Here is a 17,665-nt window from a genome sequence, read left to right as displayed (position 1 = left end):
ATATCTATAGAAATAGAAAGGGGCAGAGAAGACTTCATCCTCCTGAATGTTTTCTAGCATTCTCTCTTATTGCCTGGGATGACTGGTGTGGTAGGTAGGGATCCACCCTGGAGACCAGACTGTCGAGTATTGGGCCTTAAAAACTTGACTGTCTGATGACAACAGTCAGTATCAGAATCAGCAAAGTCCAGTTTAATGCCTTTTATTTACATTTTGGGTGTCTGTTAAGAAAATTAAATTCTATTCACCTCTATGACCTGAGGAAATAGAAGTTAGACATAGTCTATGCTTTGGGTAACACACACCCCAAAGAGATGGCTAGATGATAAGATGAAAGAAAGAAACAGATCCATTGTTAGCATATATAGTGGAACCATATGGATACACGCCCTTCTTTATCATAAGCTCACCGAAGATCCTGGGCAAATCCGTTTTAATTTTTGTGCTATTTTCTTCTTTGTTTTGTCTTCTGAGGCCTAGAGAAGATAAAGAAAATGGGACTAGTACAATGTGTTGAGGCCTCCTCATAAATGAAGTATTGTAAGAATGTACTTGGACGTGAGCATTTTAAAATGGTCATATATCCCAAATCAAACAGAATCCTGTTTGAGATTTGCTGATTGAGCTCTTGCAACAAGAATTCAGCACTTTACTGTCATCTAATGGCATCCTATCTTAAAAAAAATCCTACCTTCTATTTATTTACTTCTCAGTTTGAATCTTCTTCAAGTGCACATTCTTAATCTCAAACCTCATGTAGAGAATTATTTATTTAGATGTCTCCAAACTGGTTTCTTGGCATAGTTCTTGCATGGTGTGAATAAATTCTTCAGATAAGGTCTTTCGTGACCCACTGTGACGTTCTGACCTTCATTCTTGTCATTCTTCAACAGACCTCATTGAGAGCAGCGTAAATAGTTTCTAAAATATTTTGACTTCTAAAATATGGCACAGAATCCTGTAGGGCAGTGATTCTTAATCTAGTTGGGGTCATATATTCCTTTGAGGGTTTGATAAAAAAAAAATATGGAATCTTTTCCCAGTGAAATATGCATGTATTCACTCACAAAAAGTTCTGCATGAAATTTCAGGAGATTCCTGAAACTCACATTGCTCTTAGGAGCCATGTTAAGAGCCTAAATTGTAGGTTAAGTGCTGAAATTTTAATGTGCATAAGAATCACCTCCATACTCATAATAAAATGCAGATTTGGAAATTCTGCAGGTTGGACATGAAATCTGAGAATCTGTATTTTTAACAGGCTTCCAGGTGGTAATGGTGCTTCTGTTTGCAGAGCACACTTGGAGTCACAAGGCTATAGAGGACCACAAGGAAGCATTTTTAGTAGATAAAAAAGACAAAACCTTGAATGTTTGGGTCTCTTACTGATTTTTCATTACTATGTCTTAAAATTTTTCCAGCAATGAATGCAGTACTTGGAAGAGAAAGTTACATTTTTGTTTTCTAAAATCTGTTGCTTGTAATAGATTTTTTTAATACTTTAATGAAATTTTATATTTTTAATGAAATTTAATGATTCTGATTTAATATACTTAAGTTAGATATTTTCTTATTCTTATTCATTGAAGGGAGGACTTTTCCTTTTTCCTGTGCTTTTAATGAAAGGGATATTTAGTACATTCTTTGAGTCAAGTGACATTTGTAGGCTATTAACTATGTCTTCAGCGTGATGGTACTTAATGGGAGAACACACAATGAGGAGGGTACGAAAACACAAACACCTAGAAAATGGCTTAGAACATAGTAAGCAGGTATTTCATATATTGTTGAACTGAAATAAAGTTTGTGTCAGACACAGCTAAACTAAATAGGCTGGGAACTGAAGATGAAGTCATCTTGGATGAAAAGACCAGCTCACATGGAGAGCCAACTGACAGAGTCAGTCTCTCAATCACTGAGAAGTGTTATAGGAAAAGTCGTCCTCTGTACAATTCTCTATTTGTACTTTATTTTTGTCCAAGTTCATGGAAGAGCCACCTCAATTAAAGTAAGGTGTTTTGTTTTTACTGGTCATATATTAAAGTTGAACTATATAAATGGCTGACATTTGATGATTTTTGACTCATAACTTAATTCAGTTGGTTTTCAGTGGAAATATATATGATTTGGGGAATTTATTTATTTTTTTTATTCGCTTCCTGGTTAAAGATCTTTTCTAATGTTAATTCAGCAAGATTTCAGGAAGACATGGACCAATGTCTGCTGTTATCTGTAATCTTATTTTTTAAAAAAAATTTTTATTAACATATAATGGGGAATTTATTCTTAATCTCTATATTATCCTGAGGAGTATGCAGATGTTACTGGTCTTCTCTAAATATCTAGATAGGACTTCACAATTTTGTTTTAGAAATGGTGAACTTTTTCGATTGAGAATGTACTTGTGGTGTTAGCTTCATCAGGAATCTCTTCTTATCTTAAAGATTTATTTATTTAGAGAGAGTGTGTGCATGTGTGAGTGTTTGAGCAGGGAAAGGGCAAAGGGAGAGAGAGAGGATCTCAAACTGATTCCCCACTGAGCGTGGAGCCCAACACAGGCTTGGGACTTGATCTTACCACCCTGAGATCAGGACCTGAGCCGAAATCATGAGTTGGTCACTTAACCGTCTGAGCTACCTGGCCGCCCCAGGTGTACCATTTTTGAGATATTTGATGATAAAATACAAAAGACACTCTAGGTTTTATATTATTTGTGAGAAGGGGGACAATAATGCCTTGTGAGGGTAGAGTTGTAAGGATTGACTGAAGTAGTGTGTATAGTACTCGCATCACAGTCGGTCCTATTAAGGCATTATGACTGTGTCCTTCTTTGGGGAATCAAAGTGAAAAACAAGTTGATACAGTTTTTGCTAACATATTTGCATGGACTCATGGAACATTGTCTACTGTAAAAAAACAGTCTGCTTTAAAAAAAAAAGCAGTATTGAAATAGTTTGAAGATACAAGGTTTATGATTTCTTTTTTTTTGTTTCTATATTACTTCAGAGCTTCTGCATTCTTAGAACACTTCCTTGGCACCATACTTCTGGCATATCTTTTATTCTAGTTTGTATCTTTTTAAATTGTTTATACTGTGAAAGAACAGTTGTCACTGTTTTCTCCCTCAACTTTTTATACAGTGTGAGGTAAATAAATGTTTGTGGACCAAATGATCCATGTCAGGTTTAGCTCTCAAGATTTTGGTGTCCTTTTTGAAATACGGAGTTAAGAGGATGGAATTGCTGAATTAAATACAAATATCGTACAATATATAATGCCTTCTGAACTGTCTTTATGATCGTGGTACTGTACTAATTTTGAGATAGCAAGATTATTTGTTTGCCAGACGCTATAACAAAATACCATAGGTTGCCCAGCTTAAGCAACAGAAATTTATTTTCTCCCAGTTGTGCAGGGTAGAAGTCCCAAGATCAAGGTGCCATCAGGATTGATTTCCTTCTTAGGCCTTCTTGATTTCCTTCTTAGGCCTTCTTGGCTTGCAGGTGACTGCCTTCTTGCTGTGTCCCCACACAGCTTTTTCTCTGTGACCATACACCCCGGTATGTCTTCCTTTTTTTTTTTTTTTTTTTTTAAATAAGGACACCAATCCTGTTTTCACTGGATTGATCTCAGGGTGGTGAGTTCAAGCCCTGCACTGGGCTCCACATACATACATACATACATATGCACATAAACTAACTAACCAAAATGTACTCTGACTTCTTTTAACCCTAATTATCTCCTGAAAGGCCATATTTCCATACAGTCACACTGGGGGTTAGGGCTTCAACATAGGAACTTTGGGGGAGACACAATTCAGACCATAACACAAGGTGATTGGAAAGAACACAAGATTTGTATTTAGAAAGTACAGGTTCTGTCAGCTTTCTGTTATTGGAGCAAGTCATGTAATTTCTCTGAGCATCTCTTTCTTCACTGATAAAGTAGTGACAGTAATTAATTAATGCTAAATTGCTTGTGAAAAATTGCGGTTATGATGATGTTTGACCCAAATTTCAAATTCCTTATCATAACACTTTCAAATGACAGCCAGTGACTAAATGAGAGTTATTTCTCAGTAAGTTTAAGTGAACTAAAGGATGCCATTAGTACTTTAGAGTTAAAGTCAGAGGCTGCATATGGCAGCCCATGGACCGGAAAGAGCTTACAAAATGGCTGCTAGCTTGCATAGTGCTTACAAGTTTTTTTAAATTATTTGTCAACTTTTAGTTGAATTTATATAAAATCTGTATTTCCAACTTAGCCTCTTTCTAAGTGTGGTAGAAATAATCTCCTTGATCAGCAAGGTTTCTGCCAGGGATATGTTTTTTTCTGTAAGCTACAATCTCTGTTGTGTCTGCACATCGGAGATTGCCATTTATTTTCACATTTGTACTATTAGAGAAATATGTTATTACTTATACTGGATCTGTATTAAAAATGGCGAATTGGAAGATAGACTGACAGGGCCATATGTTTGGAAGAAAAATGATAAGAACAGAGTTCTTTGTAAAAATGAGTAACAGTTCTAGATATTTCACATACAGAGTATGTCTATTAAGAGAATACAGTTTGGGGCACCTGGGCAGCTTGGTTGATTAAGCATCTGCCTTTGGCTCAGTTCATGATCCCAAGGTCCTGGGATTGAGCCCTGTGTCAGCCTCTTTGCTCAGCAGGGAATCTGCTTCTTCCTCTGACTCACCCTTTCTTTCTCTGTTCCCCCTCTTTCTCTCTCTCTCGCTCAAATAAATAAAATCTATGGGGAAAAAAAAAATAGAGGGAATATAATTTGAAAAGCTACCCTGATTCACTTATGCCTAATACCCACCCACCCTCAGTTTTTTGTTTTTTTTTTTTGAGGTTCCTTTATTTGTTTGGTGGTAGGAGGGGAGAGGCAAAGGGAGAGGAGTGAGGAACCAAGGCAGACTCTGTGCTGAATGTGAAGCCCGATGTGGTGCTTAGTTTCACAACCCTGAAATCTCAACCTGAGCTGAAACCAAAAGTTAGACATTCAACTAACTGTGCCACCCAGGCACCCCAACAGAGGACATTTTGGTTAGTTAGTTTATGTATATATGTATATATGTATGTATGTATGTATGTATATATGTATATATGTATGTATGTGGAGCCCAATATGGGGTTTAAGTCAGGACCCTGAGATCCAGATCTGAGCTGAGATCAAGAGTCAGGTACTTAACTGACTGAGCTACCCAGGCACCCTTTTCTTTAATTCTAAATCAAAACTGATCTACTAAGATTATATATAGTCAAATGAAGAGTAAATATCCATGCTTAAAGTCAAAAGCAATAAAAGCAATTTAGAAAGTTGAGTAACTATGGCATACTTTCTAGACATTCTGTTTTGGTTTTCTTATTTTATCTTTTAGGTCTGTTGGCAAGGATGTATTATGGCTCACATTGATTTAATATCTTTAAATTTTTTTCACTGTACTGACAGTATCAAGTTCTTTTCATTTTAAAATTATTTACTTCAATTATGAACATCTACTGACTTTTCAGGTCTTCTACAATTTCTCCTTTATATACAGATTTCTTATTCATTCATCTCCTTCACTCTGTATGAAGTTGCTAATAACCCTAATTAGGGAATATCCTCCTTTTTCTCTTATTCTTGTCTAAAATACTGAATTCTACTTTCCCCTGAGGACTAGCTCAATGTGACCTCTTCTGAACACCCATCACCCATCCATCTCTCTATTTTTTCATCCATCCATCCATCCATCCATCCATCCATCCCTTCATTCTTTATTTTAAGTTGGGGTATAATTGATATATAACATTATATTAATTTCAGGGGTACAGCATAATGATTCAGTATTTGCATATATTGGAAAATGATCACCATAAGAGTCTGGTTCCCATCCATCAGAATACATAGTTATAGGATTTTGTTTTCTTGTGATGAGAACTTTTAGTTTTTCTTGTGATGAGAACTTTTAGAAACCTTCAAATATGCAATGCAGTATTACTAACTATAGTCACCATGCTGTACATTTCATCTCTATGACTTCTTAATTTTATGATAGAAAATTTACACCTTTTGACCCCTTTCACCTATCTTGCTCACCTCCCAACCCTGCCTCTAGAGTAGTACCTTCTTTATGAGAATTTTTTTTAAGCATTTTAGATCATCAGAAAAGTTACAAGAGTGTTAAAGTGAACATCCATGTACCTTCACTTAAATAGGCCACTTATTTAAAATTTGGCACTTTTGTTGTTAAAAATTTGATTTTGGGAGGATCGATTCATCAGTCTTCTTCTCCCCATCAAAGCCGAGCCATTTGAAAGAAAGTAGCATGCTTCATCATATTTGAAATCTCAACACAACAATCTATAGTTTGCCAAGAATGACATTCTTCTGCATAACTGTAGTGCAGTGATCACATTCAGGGACCGCAACATTGATATAGTATTACCACTTAACATATAACCCATGTACAAATTTCCCCAGTTGTCCCAGTAATGTCCTTGATGGCAGATTATTTTTTCACTTTTTCCTGCAACCACATCTAGACAAGCATCATCCATTATATTTAATTTTTATGTTTGTTTATTCTCTTTTAATATCCCTCTATTTTGGTACATCTGGTAATCCTCATGATTAGGTTTAGCTAATCATTTTTGACAGGAATATTACAAAAGTCATATTATGTCCTTTTTAGTGCATCATATCAGGAGGCACACAGTTGGTTAAGGTGGTGTCTACCAGATTTCAGCACTGTAAATGTACCCTTCTCTTTTTGTAATTAATAAGGGATCTGTGTACTCTCAGATCCTGGGACTGTCCTGTTCCCTAGCAGTTTTTCTGATTTGGTGATTTAGTATTCATTGATGATTTGTTCCTGAATCATGTATTACTCTTGATTTTAAAACAGTGATTTTTCTGTTTTTTTCATTTCTTTCACTTTTATTAGCTGGCATTCTTCTATACAGAAGAATTTCCCTTTTGTCCCTTTCCCTTTTTTTAGTTTCAGTATTGCCACATGAGTCCTTATCTTACATAAAATGGGTTCTATTCTGTTCTTGTCTTTCATTTTGATTCTCTAATTGTTCCAGATTTGGCCAGTGGGAGTCTTTCTCATTATCCTTTGACATGTTTCCATCAATTTTTGAGCACTTCTTTTTTTCTTGGTTCACTCCAAGTTCTGCGCTAGCTCTGGAGTCAGTTCTTTCATCAAAGAGGTCTTGTCTCTTTTATTTTTTAAGTACATTCCTTATGTGGACAGAGCTAAGAAATACACACATTGCACTAGCACATAGGGAGTTTTATAAATCCTGAGTTAGAACTGGTGCTTCTAAATTTCACCCGAATATCCTAGGTCTTCTTTTCCTGTTCCATATTTGCACCTCTGAGAATTCTGGATCCCAGAGAATTAATATATTTAGTCATTTGCTTACTCATATAACACATAATAGTTTCAGAATTGCTATGCAAATGTCACTAAAAGCAGTAAACTTACTAGGCTCAAGATTTCTCTGCAATTCTTTTTATCCTATATATATATCCTATATGTGCATATATATATATATATATATATATATATATATATATATATCTTTTTATCCTATATATCCTATATATCCCACTGGGGCTAGAGTTCAGAGTATTTTGTTCAAAAATTTTTGCTACTTTTTCTTCTGTGTGATTGTTACCAAGTTGATACATAATTGGGTTTGTTTCTTTTGTATATTTTTTAGAGTTCCTCATCCTTATTAACTTAATTTTTTGAGTATGTAAAATGTAAATATGTCTCAAAATGCAAAATTATAAGAAGATATATTCAGTGATATCCCATTCTTCTCTTTATCCCTTCCACCCTGATCCTACCCACTTCTTCCAAAGTAATCAGTATAATGAATGTGTATGTGTGTGTGTGTGTGTGTGTGTGTGTGTGTTTATACAAGTACCCTTTCTTATACCTTATACAGCATGACTATTAGTAATAGAATACATATGTATTTTTGTACCTTGTTTTTCCACTTGAAAATATATCCTGAAAATTATTCCATATTAGTTCGTAGAAACTTTTTCATTCTATTTTTACTGCTAAATAGTACTCCACTGTTTGAATATACAGTAGTTTATTGAGCCAATCTCCTACATAAAACTACATTTAATGATTTTCAGTTTTCTTATTAAAAGATAGTGTTTTGGCTACACAGCTATTAGAATTAGCTTAAAAAATACTGATGATACCACATACTGGCAGGGTGCCTAGCAACTGTAAAAATTACTAGAATTTGAATTTTTACTGCCCTAGTGTTCAGCTTCAAGCAGAGAATTCTTGAGGCAGTATCTTGATTTTGGCCACAAGGTTTTTTGCAGTGTCTTGGTAAAGAAAAAAATGGTGATTTTTCTTGATTTTCTTCTGTTTAGTGCAAACACTTGAATAAATTAAGTGGTAATTTGTTTAGGGATTTCTCAGGGCAAATCCTAGTAACTTGTGAGAAGCTCTACAGTCCGATCCTGCAGTTTTGGTTTTTTTTTTAATTTTGTTTATTTATTTATTTGACAGGTAGAGATCACAAGTACGCAGAGAGGCAGGCAGAGAGAGAGAGAGAGAGGGAAGCAGGTTCCCCACTGAGCAGAGAGCCCGATGTGGGGCTTGATCCCAGGACCCCAAGATCATGACCTGAGCCGAAGGTAGCGGCCTAACCCACTGAGCCACCCAGGCGCCCCCGATCCTGCAGTTTTTAGGATGGGGCTCTGTTCGTGGTATTCTTACATGTTCAGAGGTCTAGAAAATTCTCTTGTATTTTTGCTAATTTTTGTCGCTTAGAATCCTGGGCCTTCTAGTATGTTGGTACATCCATGGTGTTTAGTACAGCTCTGTGGAAGATTATGTCCACATGAATTCTATCTTTCTTTTCTCTGAAATTTTGGAAGCAAAGTTGTAGAGAAAAATACACTGATGAAAAACCTTTGTCAGGTATTTCCTGGCTTCCAGACATAATATGGACAGTCAAAATTGATCCTTTGAGTGCAAAGGTAATGCTCTTTCAGCTAACCATTTGTTGTTTTCTTCCTTCAGAAAGATGCCTGGTACATTTTAATGACTTGAGATCCAACTAATGCTCAGAAATGGGCACCAAGTCCCTACATTCATTTACTAATACCAAGGAACTGTTTTGTGTAAAGTGGTAATCAAAAGTATTTTCAAGAAGGAGAATGACTCCAATGATTAGTGAGAAACATATCTAAATTCCTTGTAAATTTTTATCATACCTTTTTTGGATGATCCACCTATTTCGAAAGGTTTCATAAGAGAAAAATAAGTGGCCTGTATTGTGTGTATGTGTATCTCCTGGGACAGCTGTGAACAACAAGACTACAGCACACTAATGCATTTCTTTCTTTCATGTACTATCTTTATCAGCAGCATAGGTAAATATTGTTGAGTGGAAGGAGACAAGCAGTCTTTTCTTGTACTCTATTCCATTTTCCTAATGATATGCTTGCCCACTATAAAGCAGGTAAATCAATCAGATTGTTACCTGCAGATATTTTTTTTTCCCCCTGCTTCCCTTCATTAGTGAGTCTTAATTAAGATAGTAGAAATAGCTATTAACTTTCATGTCCTTTGTTGGGGGGGTGAGGAAAGTATTATAAAAATGTTGAGCAGATGTATCTATTAAAGGTTGAATGTCATTATTTATTTTAAAACCAAAATCTCCCTTTTTCTTTAGTGAGTAAAATCATTTTCCTTACTCTTTTTGAGAGAATCTTACCCATTAACTTTTCCATTTTCAGAGACTTTCTTTGTCTTGATCTAAGATATATTAGAGAAGAAGAAGAACATATCAAAAAGATCCTAATGTTTCACAAGAATTTTTATGATCAAAAATATTGGTGGCGCCTGCGTGGCTCAGTCGGTTGAGCGTCTGCCTTCAGCTCAGGTCATGATCCCTGATCCCTGGGATTGAGTCCTGGTCCGGCTCCCCACTCAGCGAGGAGCTTGCTTCTGCTTCTCCCTTTCTATCTGCCTCTCCCCTCTGCTTGTTCTCTCAAATAAATAAAATCCTTAAAAAAAAAAAAAAAAGAAATGTTTATGCTTCTTTTCTTTCTGACCATCTAATATTTCCACTTCTACACTGAATCTTGACATCTCCAATATATATTACCTGCACAGGCTCATACAGTCATTTATTCAGGGTGCCTTTCATGGATCCTGCTTATAGATTTACTTTTCTTATTTTATAGCATCCTTTGTCCCCATACTTTTTTTTGTCACCTACATAGTGGCATGATGTGATAGCTGATGTCTATTGATAGAATATAATGCTATTTAACAAAATCTACAGATAATAAGTGACAAAAACTACAGCTTTGATGGAAGCTCTCAGTATGTACTCCACAAATGTAAGAAGCACATTGAAATGAACAGACTAGCCATGGATATTGGCATCTAGTGGTGCATGATCTCTAACTAGTGTGTGAATGTGTAATTGTAGAATGTTAAGCCTTGCCTTCATGATATCTACCTCTGATTATTGGAGTCCAGCCACTCCTAAAATCTTTTAATAGCTTTTTATTTATCTGTTTTTAATATCATAACATATAATATTATAACATGCTCTGTGGCACAGATTTGCTAGTTATAGAACCTAAAATCTTGCCTACAATTTGCTCCTCCCTGATAATAAAGAGGTTTAAGTTGACAGAAAGCACTAAGGCTCTCCATTCAGAAACTATATGGGGAATTAGGCAGCTGCTGTCCTTGGTGATGAAATTATTTCCTGTGAATTCATAAGGAAAACAACTAGTTAAAAAAGCAGGATAATCTTGAGTATACTGTTTGTGGCTGCTCTTGGTATCTCTATAGATCTATTTGAACTAGAAAAATACAGACTCCAGTATCTTAATGTCTTGAGTTCCTGACTGCCAGGCAGAGGAAATGTTTAACTATTTTAATCATGTTTCTGTATCTCAGAAAGAAAGCCCTTATGAGAGGAAATGACAACGTCCTACCACAAAGTTATCTCTTATCAGTTATAGTCCCAGTCGATAATGATTTGTCAAACTTGGACATGTGTAAAATGCAAGGGCTGTGTTATTTACTTTGGAAAGGAAAAATTAGATGAAGCTGATAAAGACGGAGTCCTGGCTTTTGTTAGGAGACAGAAGCCATTAGGGACAGTCATTGTTAGCTTAGGAGAGTGTCCTTGGACCCTTCCCTCTGCCCCAGCTGAAACCTAACCCTACTTGAATCATTCTTTGCACTTGAGGGGAAAGAAGGACAAACAGGAGGGGGAAGAAGAATGAAGACAACCTTGACAGAGATTGTGCCTTTTAAATGGGGAGCAAAATGTGGCCCTTAAAACAAACCTATTTATGCGAGTCAGGAGAAATGGCCTTTGGCTCTCTTTCCCACTCCCGTCTCTTTAGGTTTTTGAAAGTTCATTTCTTATCCTTCCAAACGTGTGGCATTCCTTCACGTATAGTGTATGTTGCCCTCCTTCTTTTGCCTTTCTGTCGATGGGATTCTTTTTCATTAGTGGAAGCAGAGAAAACACATCTAGCTCAAAGCAACATGAGTCAGTGCATGCTTTACATACCTTTCTCCTCACAGCGCTCTTCTTGGTTCCTTGCAGGGCTCCTAGTGTTCCTCGCAGAAGGGAGCATGGAGGAAAAAGGATTTTTAAATAGTAGGCTACTTTGGGGGTCGAGGTAAAGTTTGTGAACTGAAGCCCCGTTTCGCTGCTTCTTTTCTCATCTAGATTTCTGTGGCCTGCCTGCAAAGCAGGCAGTCCTTTGCTTAAGGAGACTTAACTGGATTATGGTGGCAGCGGCTAAGAAATAGCAAAGCCAATACTTCCGGGTCAGTGCATTTTAAATGGTTTGAAGCTGAGGATGAGGATGTCAAGACAGCCTCACAGAGACTAGGTTTGGTTGTAAATATTTGTTGGAGATATTTGTTGGAGATGACAGGGAAACCTTTTTGTCCTCTCTAAATATATCTGTGTTTTTTAAGTTGGCCCAGATAAACCTCTTTTTTTAGCCCATTAGCAAGTGGTACCACTACCTTATTCATCACAGATTTTTAGGGAAACTCTTCCCTAATGTGGATGTTCATTCTGTAAGGATGGGTCTGATGTGGGAAGGGGCCATGGCCCTGTCTGAGGAATGGCTTACGAGCAGTTTCCTTTGAGTGAAACTCATGGTTCTGAGTCAAAGCAAAACAAAGTAAATAAACTGCATAAAGAAGAACATGGGAATGAAGTTGTGATTGAATTTACTTAAATTTCCTTAAACTTTCAGTAAATAACTTTATAGTCATTAATTCTAAATAAAAGAAACAAGGTTCGTTTCCTATACAGATTAAAACCTTTTTATGTTTCTTTCTTTTTTCATATGTATGTGTAATTTTTATGTAGTTAAAAAAATACTATTAATATAATTCACTGAATTTTTGTATTTTTCACTTTTTGCACTTATATTTTGCTTAGTTGAAGTTTTCACTAGTAGGCTCTGTTTTTCTGGCAAGCTAAAATAAATTTCCTTCACCTCCTTCCTTTGCAACTCAACAGGGGAGACTGTAAAGATGCTCTAATGTTGTGATCATTTCAAATAAGAGTGTCTAATATAAAAGCCTCTTGTCTTTTTGTGTTATTAAGATGAAAACTATTGTCCTTTTGTACTCTTCCAGTTACAATTTTTACATGCGTTTTAATCTTTTTTCTTTTTAACTGCATGGTGTTTATCTGTCCATAAAATGTTTTTCTCAGTGGTTTTGTAATGCTCACTAGCTTTTCTAATGGCTTTTTTTTTTTTTTAAATAAATCTATGTTTGGGCCATGGTATAGGATCAAGAGTTTTTTTGTTTTGTTTTGTTTTGTTTTTGAGTGCTTACAGAGTATCTAGCACTGGGAGGTTCTTAAACAGAGATTTAGCACATGCTATCATGGGTATATAGCAAATGGACAGAATAATCAAAGAAGTGGAACCAATTAATGTACAGAGGTGATGGTTTTGGAGGGACAGGAAAGTAGCTATTGTGCTGCCGAGTTGTAGAGTGAGATTTCCCTAGGAAAAACATCTTGGTGAAGGATGCTATGCCTCCCAAGGAAGAAATGAGGCCTGCTTGATGGACTAAGGGAAAATGACCTAGAATAGAGTCAGGTCAACCCAATGTAGACACGCCTGCTGCTTATATTCTGATGAATCCTATAGTTACCAGTGTTCCTGTAGAAACTACAGCTAGGTCTTTTATTCTGATTATTTCTTTCTTCAATTTTGTCTTTTCTTTTTTGCTTTATTTTGTTTTGTTCAATATTTACTCTGTGTCCTTTTATTCTTGTTTAATTCCTGTAGGTCAGCAATATAGGGAATGGTTTCCTTTTTCAGTTGGGGAAATTGAGGCCAAAGTAAATCGTGAGTTACTCATTGTCAGGTCACATAACCAAACAGTTTTAGCACTGTGACTATCTCCAGTTCTTACCTCATGTTGTTTGTTTTACTTTGTCTTTTGATGTCTCAGTTTAATCTGTCTACATTGTTCAGATTGCAATTTTCTGGTATTACTTCTAGGTTTGGCTTTTTCCTTTTATTATCTTACTTTTTATATGATTCCCCTCTCTTTCTAGCATATTTCTGTATTTTGATTGCATGTTGATGTAAATACTCACTAATTCTTACACCCTTCAGAAGCTGGCTGGCAGGTCATTTAATTCCTCCTGTGTGGCAAGTTTTGGTTTTGACCATTGAAACTTAGTCTTTTAGATAGACTGCCATGAATTCAAGAAGACACAGTCACGTCAAAGTCATATTCCCACCTCCTTCTCTTCCTCTTTGGAGGCTTCCTTGTTGAAGCCTAAAATGTATCTCAAAGCAGATGCAGGGCCTGTGGCACCTGTTACTCTTCGCTGTTATTAATCCTTTTGTTGTGTGTCCCAGCCTTGCTGACATCTTCATGGTTTATGCATCCCATGTCGAAAATACCAAAACTAGGTTTCTGGGAGCATGGTTTGTTTGTTTGTTTGTCTGTGTTTTTCTCCTAGAAACTAGAACTGGCTTTTATTTTTTATACTTGAATAGTAAAAATGAATGCAGCTCAAAGTTCTTCATAGCTTTGCTTTCATATTTTTGACAGTCTTGCTTGTTTTGCAGGTACCTGGAGCCCAGGATTTGGTGGATTTCTCTCCTGTTTATCGATGTCTACACATTTATTCTGTCCTGGTGAGTCTTTCTCTGGCTCTGACTAATAAAGATGTACATTGAGTTCAAAACTCTTCTTTCTTATTTTTGATAGTTTTTCTGTTTATTATTAAGAGTAAGAAAAAAGAAACTGTTATTTAAGGAGTATTAATTATAAAAAATTATCCTTTATTTTCTTCTTGAATCTTTTGTTTGCCATGTAATGATGTAAGTGAATAACATTAATTTCTATCATCAAAATGATAAAATTATACCTAGAAATAGTCACATATACACAGATTTCCGTTCTTAATTTAATGATATAGTTATTTAAATAAAAATAGCCTTTCTATATCAAAATGATATTTATGAAAACTTTATTTTTTTATTCCTGATGACACTTATTCCTTCTGTCCTATAAAACCTAGGCAAAGAGGAATCTCTCTGGGTGAAGTTATTATGGGTGTTAATGGTATTATAAGAAATAACCCTTTCTCCATCTTGGTAGTACACCTATATGCAGACACATAGATAAAGGGAATCAAAAAATTAATAAGTTGGGGCACCTGGGTGGCTCAGTGGGTTAAGCCTCTGCCTTCAGCTCAGGTCATGATCCCAGGGTCCTGGGATCGAGCCCCACATCGGGCTCTCTGCTCAACAGGGAGCCTGCTTCCTCCTCTCTCTCTGCCTGCCTCTCTGCCTACTAGTGATCTGTCAAATAAATAAATAAAATCTTTAAAAAAATTAATAAGTATCATCAGAGATTGATGAGAGAAGTCCATTATTGATCTTTTTAAATAACAAAGATCTATGAAGCCTCTATCAGGTTATTTTATAATATGATCGAGTGAGTCTTTTTGCCAGTCTTCTATTTATTTTCTTCTTCATATGTTTAATATAGTATCACTTAGTCATTACTCCAGACAGGTTGGGACACTGGTCTATGAGCTTCACGACCAGAGTACTTTGAGGTGATTTCCATTAGTCTGAGAAAAGACTTGCTAATTTTTTCTCCCCTCCTCTCCCTTCTTCCTCCTACTTCTCCTTGTTCTCTGATTTCCTCTTCCCTCTTCCTTTCTTCTTCCTTTCTGCACTCCTTCTCTCCTTCTAACATTCCTTATCATATAAAGATGGAGCAAGATACAGATTGAGTTGTCTCAAGACAGCTAAAATAAGTAGATAATTTTTTTTCAATCTCATGTTCAGAGAATTAAATAAATCATATACATCTTAGTTTGTGACACACTATTGTCATTATTTAAGTCCAAGATATATATATATAATACTTATTTTAAATAATTTTTAATTTTTACTAACCTCATAGATATTGAAGGATATGTCTTTCTTTTAATTTGCATTTCTTTTATTACTGATAACATTGTGTTTCTCTTTATAGACTCACTAATCATTGAAGATTTTTCGTCTCTGGAACGCCAATTTTTACCTTTGTTCAGTTTTGTATTGGCTTTCTTATTTTGATTTGTTTTTTGCTAGAAAGAGAAGTCACAGAAGTTCCTTATATGTTATAACTATTGACAGTTTAGGATGTTGCCAGTGTCTTCTTTCCAGTTTTCCCCCAGACTTTAAACTATGTGTCATTATCCTTCATAAGTAGAAATCCTTGATTTTGATGTAATCAGGTCCATCAATTTTAACCTTATAGTTTATACTTCTTAAGCCTTGTTTAAAAAACAACAACAACTCTCTTTTATTGAAGGTTATAGGGTATTCCCTTTATGCTACCTTTAATATTTTTCCCATCACATCTTGATATTGGTCATCTTGTATATATGATTTTGTGATACATCCACATGTATGGTAAAACAGGTCCCTACTCATTTCTTCTCTTTTAAATTGCCTCCACAATTTATGAACCTTTATTTTCTCTTTTTTCCTTCCTTCCTTCCTTCCTTTCTTGCAAAACCAAATTATTTTATTCAAGTATAGGATGAATCTTCATAATGAAAATAGCTGTCTGTATAAGTAGTTGTTTTTTGTTTGTTTGTTTGTTTGTTTGTTCTTAATGGAAAGGATTCCATACCTTTTTCCCCAAAGAAGCTAAAATAAGTTGGGGCTACTTTAAGGTTATGACCTCCTTGAGGCTTATCTTCTGAAAGAATACTTTTCTACAGTCATTTTCTTTTCTTTTTTTTCTTTTTTTCCTCTTCTTTCTCCTCCTCTTACTCCTGTTTCTTCTTCTTCTTCTTCATCTTCTATTTTTTTTCAAGTTTTTAGTTAAATTCCAGTTAGTTAACATGGAGTGATTTAGTGTAATCTTAGTTCCAGGAGTAGATTTTAGTGGTTCTCTCTATATATTTTAGAATCTTTGAGTTCACTAAAAAATTTCTTCTAGAATTTTATTTGAATTGATTGAATTTATAGGTAAATTTTGGGAAGAATTAACAACCTGATCATGCTGAGTCATGCTACTTGTGGAAGAAAAAAGTCTATTTTTAAATTACTAAGCTTTGTTTATGTTAATAGTCTTGGGCATTCTTATAAGGTTAATAGCAAAATACAGTTTTTGCTGCTGTTTTCTGCTTTCCTTTTTAATTAATAATTGATGATGTTGAGGAATGCTCTTGACTTTTGTAAGTCAACTTAAATCTGGCAACCTTGCTCAACTCTTTTATTATGGTTTGTTGTTTGGTTTATGATAGATTTTCTGTTTAGTTGATCATAATTTTGCTTTTCTGTGTAGTTGATCTGCAGATATTGACTTGTTTATTTTCTTCTATTCCTATAGCTCATTGTTTTTTATATTGTCTTATTTTATTGACTAGGATCATCATTACTTTTTTGTTCAGGAAGATAATGGTAGGCATCCTTGTCTGATTTTTGATCTCTAATAGAAGGTATCTAAAATTTTTCCATTAATGGCGTTTGCAATAAATTTTTGGTAAATACTCTTTATCTAGTTATTCCTAGACTCTGGATATTTTTTGTAAAAACATAAATGAGTATTGAATTTTATTGGATTTGTTTTCCAAATAGATTGATACAGTCCTGTGGTTTTTATTCTTTAGTTCATGAATGTGGTGAGTTTCACTGATAGATTTTTGTGATGTTAAATGATCCTTTTATTCTTTAGATAAGTCCAACTTGATGAGAATGCATTACTGCCTTTTTTTTTTTCCCTTAAGAATTTGGAATCAACTCCTTTTATTTTGTTTGTAGTTTTTTTTTTTTTTTTGGTAATTTATTATTAAGTCTCATAATTGCAAAATTACTTTTCCTCTCAAATACTGCAAAAGTATGAAAATCAGTAGTTTGTTAAGTTTAGTGCCAACAACTGTACTTGGCATATAGTAGGTGCTCAATAAATACTAACTGAATGAATAAGTAAGTGGTAGCTCAATATGCAGTATGTTTGTTTGAGCATATGCTAATTCAAACTTTATCACTCATTTACTTATTCACTAAACACTGAATTTCTGTTCTGCATGAAATAGTTTGGTGAGCTAGGATGTATAAATAAGTCAAGGACTTCTGGTTTTAAAAAATTAC

General features: G+C 35.1%; 1 protein-coding gene across 4 annotated transcripts in view; it reads left to right on the top strand.

Moving 5' to 3' along the window:
• Positions 1-17,665, top strand: part of EXOC6B (exocyst complex component 6B) — a 651,357-nt gene that overhangs the window by 284,400 nt on the left and 349,292 nt on the right. For all 4 annotated transcript variants that reach the window (XM_004742187.3, XM_004742188.3, XM_004742185.3 and 1 more), the window contains one exon: positions 14,132-14,200. In XM_004742187.3, the coding sequence (XP_004742244.1) occupies positions 14,132-14,200 (69 nt within the window). The remainder of the gene's footprint in view (positions 1-14,131; positions 14,201-17,665) is intronic.

This window comes from Mustela putorius, unplaced genomic scaffold, assembly GCF_011764305.1.
Source record: "Mustela putorius furo isolate JIRA1106 unplaced genomic scaffold, ASM1176430v1.1 tig00000281_pilon_pilon_pilon, whole genome shotgun sequence".
Classification (NCBI taxonomy): Eukaryota; Metazoa; Chordata; class Mammalia; order Carnivora; family Mustelidae; genus Mustela; species Mustela putorius.
The sequence above is the reverse complement of the archived record's forward strand: the minus strand, read 5'-3'. Positions and strand labels throughout refer to the sequence as shown.